At 38.1% G+C, this 13,521-nt stretch overlaps 1 protein-coding gene across 1 annotated transcript in view; it reads left to right on the forward strand.

Annotated features, from left to right (window-relative positions):
- Positions 1–776: 776 nt before the first annotated feature.
- The window catches only part of PGRMC2 (progesterone receptor membrane component 2), a 17,686-nt gene continuing 4,941 nt past the window's right edge, over positions 777–13,521 (forward strand). The window contains exon 1 of the mRNA XM_029941088.1: positions 777–1,225. Within this exon, the coding sequence (XP_029796948.1) occupies positions 808–1,225 (418 nt within the window). The 5' untranslated portion in view covers positions 777–807. The remainder of the gene's footprint in view (positions 1,226–13,521) is intronic.

Below are 13,521 nucleotides of genomic sequence, written 5' to 3' on the forward strand. Positions count from 1 at the left end.
CAGGCAGCGAGAGTAGATTCCGGACGCCAAACAACCCTAGTGCGCGCACTGTATACTCTTTCCGCGACGAGAAGACTCCAGTTCGTCGCCAAAACTTTTGGGCGATAGCTTTGCGCGCCTACGCCCCCGGCTTCCGGAAAGGCGCAACGGCGCCCGGGTGGGAAAACAGACGCCCCTCAATAGGTTGCGCCAGCAGTTAAAACTAAGTCGTGGCCTCCCACAAGCCACCAACCTGCGCCCTCCAAAAGGCGACCTAGCCAGGCCCCGCCTCCGCAGCCGCCTCGGTACTCGTGAAGTCCCCAGCGGAGCGAGAGCGAAGAGGCAGTAGTTCACAGACACGAACTCAGACCTGGGAAGGAACGCGATTCCAGGGCGCACGCGCATTGCGAGAAGACCAGGCGGAGCCTGCCTCCCGGAGGGGTTGCAAAGGAAAAGAGAGCGCGTGGCGCTCCGGAACCCGCGCACGCGCCGTAGTCTCACCCGGCCAGTGCGCGCGCGCGGCCGGCTCTGCATCTTTTCTTCAAGCCCGCCCCCCTCTTCTACTTCAGCAAGGGAGGCGATGAGCGAAAGCAGGGAAGTGTGGGGCGAGGTGGGCGGGGCGTCGCACGCGAGCGCGGTCTGCAAAAGAAGGGAGGGGGAAGGAGAGAGCCAAGACAACGTTACCCCGTCAACACCCAATCCAGAGCAAGCCTGACTCCGCCCCCTCACCTCATGTTATTGGCTTAGAGGCCTCAGATGGGCGGGGTTGGCCGTGGGGTTGGGGAGGGCAGGGGGCGGGGAGGAGGAGGAAGGCGCTGGCGGGCAGTGATGGCGGCGGGTGATGGGTACGTGAAGCTAGGCACCCTGGGGAGTGGCAGTGAGAGCAGCAGCGACGGCAGCAGCGAGAACCCGGGCGGCGCGGGAGCGGCAGAAGAAGGGGGCGGCTGGGCAGCAGCGGCATTGGCGCTTTTGACGGAGGGCGGGGAGATGCTGCTGAACGTGGCGCTGGTGGCGCTGGTGCTGCTGGGGGCCTACCGGCTGTGGGTGCGCTGGGGGCGGCGGGGTTTGGGCGCCGGGGCCGGAGCGGGCGAGGAGAGTCCCGCTGCTTCTCTGCCTCGTATGAAGAAGCGAGACTTCAGCTTGGAGCAGCTGCGCCAGTACGACGGGTCCCGCACCCCGCGCATCCTGCTCGCGGTCAATGGGAAAGTCTTCGACGTGACCAAAGGCAGCAAGTTCTACGGCCCGGGTGAGGAGGAGTTGGAAGGGGAGGGGAAAGACCTCCTGTAGGTCAAGTGCGACCCCCTTCTGATGGTGAGGGCTGGGCACCGGGTTAGTTGGCCCAGCCTTCTTGACGTCTGAACCCCAGTGCCCTGGTTACTGTACCTGGGACGGCCCGCCCCACTCACACCCCCAGTTGCGGGCACTTACAGCTTTCCACCCCCCGAAATCGGGGTTTCTGTGTTGCCCCAGGAACCAGCTCTCAGCTTTCATCTTTCACCCATCCCGTTTCTCCAGGAAGCCTTTTCTTCTGCAGGATTTTTCAAAATCCTTTTAGTCGTTGCCTGTCAAGTTGGCCTACAACCTTTCCTGAGCTTTCAGATTCCTGGGACGGCTAGGGGCCGGAGGGAGGGGAGATGTCTAAAGGACTAACATGAAGTTCGTTGTAGGCCACGTAATTCACAGCTTTCCTGTCTTTACTCTTTTTAACCACTGATCTCTTTTGCCTCTACCATTGCGGCCACGTTTAGGTAGGTACACGTAGTTCCAAGTCTCCACCGTTTAGCTTGTGAAGTCTGGGCATAAAAGCAACACCTCAGATTCTTTTTTTTTTTTTTAACCAGTTTTAGTATGGAGCCGCTTTCCAAGATTAACCATGTATGTAGGATGAAGACAGACCAGAATGTAGATCTTAATAAAGACTGGCAAGGATTTTCTCTTTGAGTTTTGGAAGTGGAGCTCAAATACCCAGCAGGCGGGCCTGTCTGGTTTCTTTTTCTTTTCTTTCTTTTTTTTTTTTTTTATAGTTAGGAAGGCAAGTATTCAAATACATGTTGATAATGACTTACTGTATTTTCACTGAGCAGGAACGCTTAAAAGTGTTATAAATCCACACCCCAGTGCACGGTTTCTACAAGTTAAAGGTTTTTAGAACTTTGTTTTCAGAGAACTGTGTATGTAGGGTCAGTGGGTTAGAAACCCTTCTTTTTCAATGTAGTTACTGGGTACATTTCAGATTATGCTAATAAACTCCAGTTCAGACTCATGGAACCTGTTGGTATACAATAAAATTGAGCAACATTGTACATCCTGGATATGTAATTAATTATAAGCTTTAAGAAAAAGTGACTACAATAAAAGATAAATAATAAAGTTAGGGACCTAGAGTGACCTGTTATTCGAAAGAGTACATTCAAGCCTTAAAGTCAAAGAGGTTGGCAAGTCTAAAAACAAGTTGGTTTCCTTCTTGATTTAATCTGTTAGTACAGGAGATTTATTGGAACTTGCAAATATATACTTTTGATTTCAGTGCTTGGTGGCTGGAATATATTTTAGAAGTGCTTTGGTTTGTTAAGTGAAATAGGAATAAGAAATTGGAGATTTTATGTCTTGAACTATTTAATTGCTTAGTTGCTTGTATTTATGTGTGTATATCTACATTGAATTTAACCAAATCATAGGTAGCTTATAAAGTATTTGCTTCTGGTTATGTAAATATGTAGAGCAGATATCTACCTACTTAACTTGGCTAAAATGGTTAATACTTTTTCTTAAGAGTATGAGGGACAAGAGAATAGGAACAAAGTAAAAATTAAATGAACAGACCAAATTAAATAACTTTTTTAATCAAGGATTTACACAGTATTTTGTACATGAAGTTTTTTCTTATTAATCTTAAAAGGTATATGCAGTGACTAGAAATTGTGTACAATTTAAAATTTTCAATATGGCACTTACCCAACTAAAAGATCTCCTTTTGTAGCCCCTATCTAAACTGACAATGGAAACAAATATACATCATACCTTGCCACTATCTGCAAATAGCTAGGAAAAGCTGTTCTGGACATAGTTTAGCAGCCTCCAGTGTCAAATGTTCTGCAACAGAAATTAAAAATTAAGAGTCGTAGATATAACGTGGATAGCCTTTGTGTGACTTGAGCATTAAGGAGCTTCTCACATAACACAGAGAAATCAGTTTTAGATTGACTTCTACCAGTTCCCAGGTCCTGATGAACAGCCTAGAGGTAATCAGTTATTTTATTCTAAGTATTTATTGTTCAACCTAGTAGAGATGTTTGGAATGTTGTATTATGGAAAAGAACCTTGAAAATAGATCATCAATGGGCTTGGAATATGTTGACATTTCACATTAATAGACATAGCACTTTGTCCAAAAATGTTGAAGCAAATTTCTAACTATGGAACAGATATAAGTTTAGTTTGGGTTTTAATTTTATTTTCACCCTCAAGTCAGCTGAGCACTTTGAAGCAATCTTAGCCTGACAATCGTAGAGCTAAAGAGCCAGAAAACCTAATTTCTGTACCTAACCAATATCTACTCTCATTTCACAATAATAGTTTTAGAGTTAAGTACTGTTTTGTGAGTTGGTTTTCTATGTTGAAGACACTGTTTTCTTAGTCATTTTTAAAGTTCAGGTTCTTAAAAAATTAAATATTGACAGTTTAGTGGAGTAAACACATGTTGGCAAACAGTTGGCATTAACTACATTTGTCAGCATTAAATTTAGTAACAGTTCAGGCACTTGGCCAGCATGTGAGGAAAGTGGTCGTGTAAGAAACAATGAATGTGGGAGGAGAAAGAAAGATTTGTTAAGCACCTACTACATCATATCTATTAATTTGTCATCTCCACAGTGCTTCGGTGAGGTTAGTAAGTATTCTTCCCCTTACATGGGGAGTCTGAGGTACATACATGGCATTCAAATCCAGGTACATTTGACTGCAAAACCTATCTGTACTATTTCAGGTACACTACATTCTGGGATAAACTTGTAGAGAATCTTACTATTGTTTGATACCCTCTCCAGGGTCCCATAAGGATCTAAAGCCTCAAAGAAACATACTTTCATGGCTGTATGTTTTGCTGTCCAATATGGTAGCTACAAGCTATGTGTAGCTTTTTAACTTTAAGTTAATTAAAATTAAATGTAATTAAAATTGAGTTCCTTCATCACACTAGTCACATATCTACTCAGTAGCCACATGGCTACCAGAGAGTGTTTCCATCTTTCCAAAGAGGTCTTTTCAACAACATTGATTCTAGAGGTCAAGGGAGGAGATGGAGGAAACTCCATTTATTGAGTTTATTATCTCATTTAATTTTCAAACAGCCCTAGGAGGCAAGTAACATTCCCATTTTACAAATGTGGAAACTGAAACTCAAGGAGGTTTGGCTCAAAATCACTTAGTGGCAAAGCTAGAAATCAAACAGTGTAACTGACTTCACAGGCCATCCCTTCCCACTGTATCACAACAAAATGTAATTTCACACGTTCCTAGAGTCAGAGGGGGAAGACTGAAATAGATAGTATAATTTTAAGTAACTTGATTTAATATTACTATAGTGAAATTCTACCAAAATGTTTTTGTTTATTCTTTAGAATGGCAAACAATTATACAGTTGTATAATTTGTATAATTGTTTATAATAGTTTATCCTGCATTTCATAAATTTAAATATATGGCTTCCCCCTTCTTCCCTGTAGCATTTTCTTTGACACAGACCAAAGCTGTATTTTCTCCAACTTCCGTTTAAATTCCACTGGAAAAGAAAAAGTCATATATAAAAGAAGTATGCCATGAAAAGGGCACATGTGATTTTCCTCCTTTTTTAAATTTTATCTCCAATATGTTACGTTTTATTTATAATTTGCAAAATTACAATTGGAGCAAAAGTTGCCGCGTATTGACTAGTCCAGCCTGAACTCTTCCTCCATGGGTATCCTAATCATACAGCCCGGCCATCATCCCAGCTCCTTGCTTTGAAGCCGGCTGGGTCTGTGTGGGCTAACGGCCATACATATCCATTACCTCTCAGTAAAATAAAAGGATCAGCTAAGTTTTCTGATGAATTTTGATACTCTGCTCAAGTTTATACTAGCTATTTCTATAATACCTACTCTGAGTTCAGCATCATGTCATTATTTTTAATCTTTGAGGGAATTATATTTGTGTTAAATACCAACACTAAGTATAAAAGGACAGCTAAAAGCCCATATGAGACCAGAATATGTTATTCGTGGTGGAAGAACATAGATTTAGTAACATCTAGAGTTAGCCATTCATATTCTCTTAATAATTCAACAATCTGTGACATAGACCACTCCTCCCCTCTGTACCCATGACAGACATCACTAAATAACCTCGATAGAGCTGGCACCATCTCAAGATAGCTAAGATAGGGCTTTATCTCCATTTTAAATACTGAAAAGGAATTGCCTGGATTTCAGTACAGTGTTACTTAAAGAAGATGTTGTGAAAAGTGAGTTAACTGAGTTTTCAAAACAGTTGAGTTCCTACCTGTGTAGAAATTTAGGAAAACAAACAACTAGCTAGCATTCAGTGTATAACTATAATTTATAATTAAATATTCTATGAAAGAAATGAATGGGGTATGTAATAGAGGGTTTAAAAAAGGGCTTTATTTAAAATAGGTGGTTAAGAAAGGTGCTTTATTTATATTAGTTTGTCAAGAAAGGGGGATTGTATTTAAGCGAAAACCTAGAGGAGTCAGCCATACAAAGATTGGGTGTGAGAATGTTTTGATGCCATCTAACACTAGATCCAGAACTGATCGTACCGCATTAACCAGCAGAGAAACTCCCTTCACCTTTACTGATTTTGAGATTTGACTTCAGCCTTCATTTGATTAGTATTACCTCAGTGTTTCTTTTTCCACCGATCAGTGGTATGTTTTTTTTGTTGTTGTTGTTTTTACATTTTTTTAATGTTATATTTATTTTTGATACAGAAGAGACAGAGCATGAGAGGGGGAGGGTCAGAGAGAGGGAGACACAGAATCTGAAACAGGTCCAGGCTCAGAGCTAGCTGTCAGCACAGAGCCCGATGTGGGGCTCGAACCCACGAACGTGAGATCTGACCTGAGCCGAAGCCGGAGGCTTAACCGACTGAGCCACCCAGGCACCCCTGTGGCATGTTTTACTATTCCTCTATAGAGAACATATAACCACATTTTCCATTAGTTTTAATATCAACACTGTCTTTAAACAGCTTAATCAGTTTATATGTTTTATCATTACTGGTATATTGAGATTTATTTTTACCAACTTACTTAGTAACTTATCTTTGGCATATGTTTCTTTGCCTCCTTTTATCTACTTTTTTCCTTCACAAGTTGATTTTTTTAATTCTTCCACTTTTTCTCCCTACTTATTTGGATATATTCTTTTACCATTCTTTTAGTGATTTCCTCAAGGTTTTTGCTATAGACACTATCCTTCTGAAGAACATAGGACTGTTAGCCGAACATTTCTTTGTGAATTTAAAAAAAAAACAATTCTATTTAAGATACTCTACTGCTGTTTGAGAGAATATTGATTTAATAAATATACAAAACTACCATGCATACAAATGTGGATGGTGTCTCTTGCAGTTGTGTAGTATACAGCCATATGTTGTATGTTTAGAAAGCTTTCACTCTAGAGGTGCTTGGGTGGCTCAGTAGGTTGTACATCCGACTTCAGCTCAGTTCATGATCGTGAGTTCGTGAGTTCAAGCCCCACATTGTGTTCTCTGCTGTCAGTGTGGCAGGGATCCTATGTTCCCCCTCTCTCTGCCCCTTATCTGCTTGCTTATGTATGCACACTATCTTCTTTTTCTCTCTCTCAAAAAAAAAAAAAAACAAAAACATTTAGAAAACTTTCATTCTAATCCCTCCCTCATGAAGTACTACCTTTTTTTTAAATTGTCAATCCTCATTTAATTTACCAGCAAGTTAGCATTTTCTTTATTCACTGTCATTTCTTGTACCTCATTCCTTTGTTCAGGGTTCAGCTCTCATTTTAGTGAGGTATGTCCTATAGTTTTTTCATTGATAGGAAAATAATTCTGTCTACATATGCCCTTATTCAGGAATAATAGTATAGGGTTAGTATATAAAATTGTAGATTGTTTTATCTCAGATCTTCAATAATATTATACCACTGTCTTCTTCTCTTTTTTTAAATTTTTTTAATGTTTTTATTTATTTTTGAGAGAGAGAGACAGCATGAGCAGAGGAGGGTCAAAGAGAAAGAGGTAGCATTCAACTTCAGCTTAAGTCATGATCTTGCGGTTCTTGAGTTCAAGCCCTGCATCAGGCTCTCCTGACAGCTCAGAACATGGAACCTGCTTCACATTCTGTGTCTCCGTCTCTCTGCCCCTCCCCCACTCATGCTCTGTGTTTCTTTAAAAATAAACATTTAAAAAAATTATTTTAAAAAAAAAGGAAAATCTTAGAAGTAAAATTACTGAGACATAGGTTACAGGATATTTTTAATTTGGGTACTTTATTTCTGAATTGCCCTCCATAGAAATTGGACCAATTTACACTTCATGGAAATGCCTATTTCTCACCCCTTTGCCAAAAACGCGATATTGAACTTCTTGGTCTTTGTCAATCTGAGAAGTTAAAATGGTATCTCAGTATTGTTTTAATTTATATTTCTCTTTTTTAGTTAGGTTGGATAACTTCAGAGTATTGAGTTATTTATGTTTCCTTTCGTACAAATTATCTGTTCATATATTCTTTGGTACAGGTTTTTAGTCATGATATTGGTCTTTTCCTATAGATTTTAGTTGTGTTTTAAAAAGTTTTTGAAATCAATCTTAACTGCTAACATTTTTCCTAGTTTATTTGTCTTTATACTTTATTTATGGTGTTTTTCTAAACCACATAGAAATTTTGGGTTTTATGTATTCAAATTTATCTTCTTTCTATGGCTGCTGAGTTTTTTATCACAAGTTACTAAAAGGTTTTTTGCACTAAAAAAATTATTTTTAAAAATATGTAGTTTTTTTAAAATACTTCTATGGTTTGGATTTTTAGTTCCATTTGGAATTTATTTTAAGATGTGAAATAAGGATTTTTTTTTTCCACAGAAGGCTATGCAATTACTCCAACACTATTCATAGAATAATTATTTTTTCCCCAACACTTGAAATACTACCTTTACTGTTCACTAAATTCCAATAGCTAATTAAGACCATTCTATTTTTTCACCTTAGAATTCTCATCCTATGGGGGCTGTGTAAACTCAGTCTCCACTCCCATATCTGGCACAGGCCTGGGGTTTTAATTTTTCAGTCTTCCCTGTCCCCACCATAAGTCATAAGCAAGGGCCAATGCCACTGAGCTTAACCCACAGTGTTGTTGACAGCCGTCTAGTTTGAATTTCAGAACCAAGATTGAGTTGGGGAAAGTATTTTACCTGCCTACCGTAGGAGGCCAAACTAGATATTTTCCCCATTTTATACCAATGCCTCTAAGACTTGCATAATGTTAAATGTTGGGTGAAGCCTCAAGAACCCAGTTATCTTGGCTTCTTGAGGGGTATTCTTTCATTTTCACCACACTGCCTTCTAAAAGTCTTGGGACTTCCTAAATCTAAGGGTAAAACAATAATATTTATTACTTGGATTTCTTTCAGTCACTTTTACATATTGCTTCATTTGTTCCTAGGCCCACTGTAATCTTATTTGGAATACATTATTCAATATCAAGTATAATTAAGTTTTTTTTTAAGTTACTTTCATAATCACAAAAAACTATTGTCAAAACAGGCCAGAAAACTAGGCTGTTTGTAAACTTTAATGAATTAAAGGTTGTCCCTGAGAGCTAATGGTTGTTATGCCACGGAAATAACTGAAATATTCATTCTAGAATTTTCTCCATTTCATCCTCATAATCACAGAGATATCTGTTAAATATTTTAGATATGTACTTCTTCCTGGAATTTCTGCTCACTATATTTAAGACATTTTCTTACAGTAACCATATGTTTTTGCCTTTCCAAAAATATGTTACCCATTCTACCTAATTATATTAAAGTAAGCAGTTTCAGGATTCACTAATTAGTAGATTTATTAAAATTTGAACTTAAAATCTGTGCCACAGGTTAACTCTTAAGGAGTATTAATGAAATCTGAATTCTAGTATAATGTCACTTAGATGTATTTAACATTCTTTAAAGAAGATTTATTTGGGGGCACCCGGGTGGCTCAGTTGGTTAAGCGTTGGATTTCAGCTCAGGTCGTGATCTCACGGTTCATGGGTCCAAACCCCACGTTAGACCCTGTGCTGACATCTCAGAGCCTGGAGCCTGCTTCAGATTCTGTGTCTCCCTCACTCTCTGCCCGTCCCAAGCTCACACACACGCTCTCTCTCTGAAATATTAAAAAAAATTTTAAAGATTCATTTTGGGGCGCCTGGGTGGCTCAGTCAGTTGAGCATCCGACTTCGGTTCAGGTCATGATCTCACGGTCAGTGGGTTCAAGTCCTGTGTCGGGCTCTGTGCTGACAGCTAGCTCAGAGCCTGGAGCCTTCTTCAGATTCTGTGTCTCTCTTTCTCTCTGACCCTCCCCTGCTGTGCTGTCTCTCTCTGTCTCTCAAAAATAAATTAAAAGACATAAAAAACTTTAAAAAAAAAGATTCATTTTTAAAATGATGTCCTAGAGTATGATGTAAGTACAGTTAAGAGAAACTGGTTTGAATTGCTGTTCATTTTCTGTAGCAAGAATTTTCTTCATATTGCAAATCCACTGTTTGTTTTTTTTTTTTAACTTTTATTCATTTTAGAGAGACAAGAGCGTGAGCATGGGAGGGGCAGAGAGAGGGAGACAGAAAATCCGCAGCAGGCTCCAGGCTCTGAGCTGTCAGCACAGAGCCCAACGCAGGGCTCAAACTTACTAGCCTTGAGATCATGACCTGAGCCGAAGTCAGACGCTTAACCGACTTAGCCACCCAGGCACTCCTGCAAATCCACTTTTATATCAGCATTATATCAGTCTTTGATAAATGAACAGAATATAATTCTCTTAGTTATTACTGAAATGTTAATGTCAAAATGAGCCCTTAGTAGTCAAAATAACTTTAGTTTATATAAGCTAGCCTCTGTTATTATTTTTTTTAATTATACCTAAAGACTTAATACCATTTAAAATTTGTTTTCCTTGGATAGCTCTGTGTTATTTTAGTATCATGGGTAGCCAAATATGGTTATCAAAATATTGGAATCAGTAACATTTATGTTTGTTGTGTAAAGGGGTAGTAGAATGGGAGGTACTTCTGGCTTGTCAGGTAATGCTTCTGGTTATATCATAAATGCAGAGAAATGTACGTCAGACCACACATCCTCCTTTCTCTGAGCAATCCATCCAATTACAATTCTATTTCTTAATGTTATATTCTTTATGATCTTACAGGAAAAACTAAACTGTTCCTAAAACACCTTTTCATAAGTTAAATGCTTCCTGGGGGAAATCCAAAACATGTGAAGAAGACAGCTTAATATAGTTTAAAGAAGTATGTTAACCACTGAATTGGAGTGCCTGGGTGGCTCAGTCGGTTAAGCGTCCAGCTTCAGTTCAGGTCATGATCTCACTGTTGTGGGATCAAGCCCCGCGTCAGGCTCTGTGCTGACAGCTGGCTCAGAGCCTGGAGCCTACTTCAGATTCTGTATCTCCCTCTCTCTCTGCCCCTCCCCTGCTCACGCTGTCTCTCTCTGTCTCTCAAAAATAAATAAAAAACATTAAAAAAATTTTTTTTAATTTAAAAAAAAATTTAAAAACCACTAAATCATTCTTTTCTATTCAAGAGTTGATAAACATCATTTTGCCTAAAAGTAGGATTGGTTTTATTAACTCTTGACTCAGTTTGCTCTAAGTCAGACGTCTAAAATCAAGAAAAGAGCGTGTTTTATGAAGTTTTGTATTTACATTCATTTAGCAATGAGGTCTCCTTAGAAAAGTTGGCAGAAAATTTTATTAGAGAATGTATTGGTATATCTTAATATACTCAGAGATGGAGGATTTTCTGTTTTTATAATGATCATCTTCTCTCCTTTTTATAATTTAGGTAAGTTTTATGGTTTATACTCTTAAGTACTTTGAGGTAGATTGACTTTTGCAGGCCAGGAAGATACATATTACAACAAAATGATAAGAAAAGCTGTTGATGTATATAGCTTTTTTGTTATTCTCTTTCATTTTGATTTAATAGGCCTTCTAAAATATTTATTCCCCTGAAATTTTGTAATTAATGGAAATGCTCCAATTTTCACATGTCATTCCATATTCGGGTTTGTGAATCCTCTTTGTGTTTTCTGAAGAAATACTGTTTGGGGTAGTTAGAAAAGCGGAAATAGTATTTCCCAAGTCCGTTGGTAATTTTAGGCAAGTTACTGAATGCCTCTGCTCCTGTTCATCTACCAGGTAAAGGGGGCAAAAATTGTTCCTTTTACTTTACAAGACTACGAGAGAGGAAAGTCACATTGCTAGAAAATTCTTTAAATGGTTGACTGCTATGATTTTACATTTATATCCCTGATCAGCTTTATTTTTCCTTTGTGTGTGTGTGACTCACTGTTTTAAGTTTGTCAGCATTAGGAGATATATAATGTCTATATATTTGTCATCATTGTCATTCCTCAAGAAAAAAGATCACACTGGTTCTGTCTGTCTGTCTGTCTATCTATCACCTCCATCTTCAGAGAAACAGCTATTGCAACAAAGCATGTGGAGTTATGGGAAAAAAAAAAACCTCACATAACTACTTTAAGATGGTGCCTACTTTCCTTTTCCCTAGGGACTATTCTTGTTTAATTTTATATTTTAAAATTTTTTAATGTTTAATTTTGAGAGAGAGACAGAGTGCAAGCAGGGGAGGGGCAGAGAAAAAGGCAGACACAGAATCTGAAGCAGCCTCTGGCTCAAAGCTGTCAGCACAGAGCCCAAAATGGGACTTGAACCATGATATCATGACCTGAACCAAAGTCAGACACTTAACTGACTAAGCTACCCAGGCTCCCCTGTTCTTGCTTAGTTTTAAAAGGTAACATTGCTCTAAAATAATTAATTCCAATTTAAGGAAATTTGGATTTTCTGTGTAAATAGAAATAATATTGAATTTCTTATCTTAAATGGTTAATATCCTTTTCAGTGTCAATTGAGATAATGGGCAATAGATTGAAGGTTATTCATGTTGGCCAGTTGTAAATAGTGTTTCATTTTCTTATATAGAAGACAAATTTAAAAGTATAAATTGGTTGCCTATTTATACTAATAGGAAAGTGATTAAATTTTACATGCTAATAGGAAAATGATGAAATTTTAGGTATATCCATCCAGTTAAAAAATATATAATTATTAAATGGTAATTGTGAATGCCACCTAATATTAAGTAATAATATGATGGAGAATACTTACAAATAGGAAAAGCAGGATAGAAGTACTAGAAGAATTTTTTATTATTTTCATGTTAATGTATCTATACCTAATAATGCTACTTTTCAAATTTATTACAAATACCACTTCTGGTTCCATGCCATAAACTTTTCAGAGTATGTTTCTTATACTCCATGAACTTTGTAGTGCAATGCTTTCTATAATTCAAATTAATTTTCATAAATTTTTAGATTTTTGTGTGTTTAAGTAGAATTTTTAATTCTCCCAAATGTACAAATATTTTTCTGACACATAATCTTCAGTTTCCTAAATGCTTTCAAATATGAATATGGGTATAATCATTACTCTGCTCATTTAAAAATCAAGGAATGTCCAGTTTACTTCTCATTAGAAAGTATTTTATTTTGTTAACTGGACAATAAGCTCTCTTACCACTCTATTGCTCATAATAGTTAGGCTAGTAATTCTGGTTTTAAAATTATTTTCTCTAAATTATCTTTGTCATGTATAGATAACTATAGCCTCAGGAAAGAAATCTTTTTTTTTTTTTTGTAAAATTAGGAATTTTGGAAATCATTTATTAGCACTTGATTTTTTAAAAATATTTATTTAAGTAACTTCTACACCCAACATGGGGCCCAGAGTCACAACCCTGAGATGAAGAGTCACATATTCTTATGGCTGAGCCAGCCAGTCACCACCTATTAGCATTTAAATTTTTACTTAATTTAATTAGTTTATTGATTTTATTTTAGAAAGGGAGCACGAGTAGGGGAGAGGGGCAGAGAGAGATTTTTTATTATAAAAAGAATTTTTTAATAAATATACAACCAAAATATGGTTTATGAGAAAAAGACTCATAAGCTCAGAGAACATATTGATGGTTGCCAGAGAGGAGGAACTTGAAGAGATTGCCAAAAATTCATGAAGTGGAGTGGGAGATACAGGTTCCAGTTACAGCATGAATTCATCACACCGATGAAAGTTGCAGCACAGGGAATATAGTCAGTGGTATGGTAACAATGTCGTATGGTGACAGATGGTAGCTATAATTGTGGTGAACACAGCATAACATACAGACTTGTCTAACCACTATGTTATACACCTGAAACTAATATAATGT

This window comes from Suricata suricatta, chromosome 1 (assembly GCF_006229205.1).
Source record: "Suricata suricatta isolate VVHF042 chromosome 1, meerkat_22Aug2017_6uvM2_HiC, whole genome shotgun sequence".
Lineage (NCBI taxonomy): Eukaryota > Metazoa > Chordata > Mammalia > Carnivora > Herpestidae > Suricata > Suricata suricatta.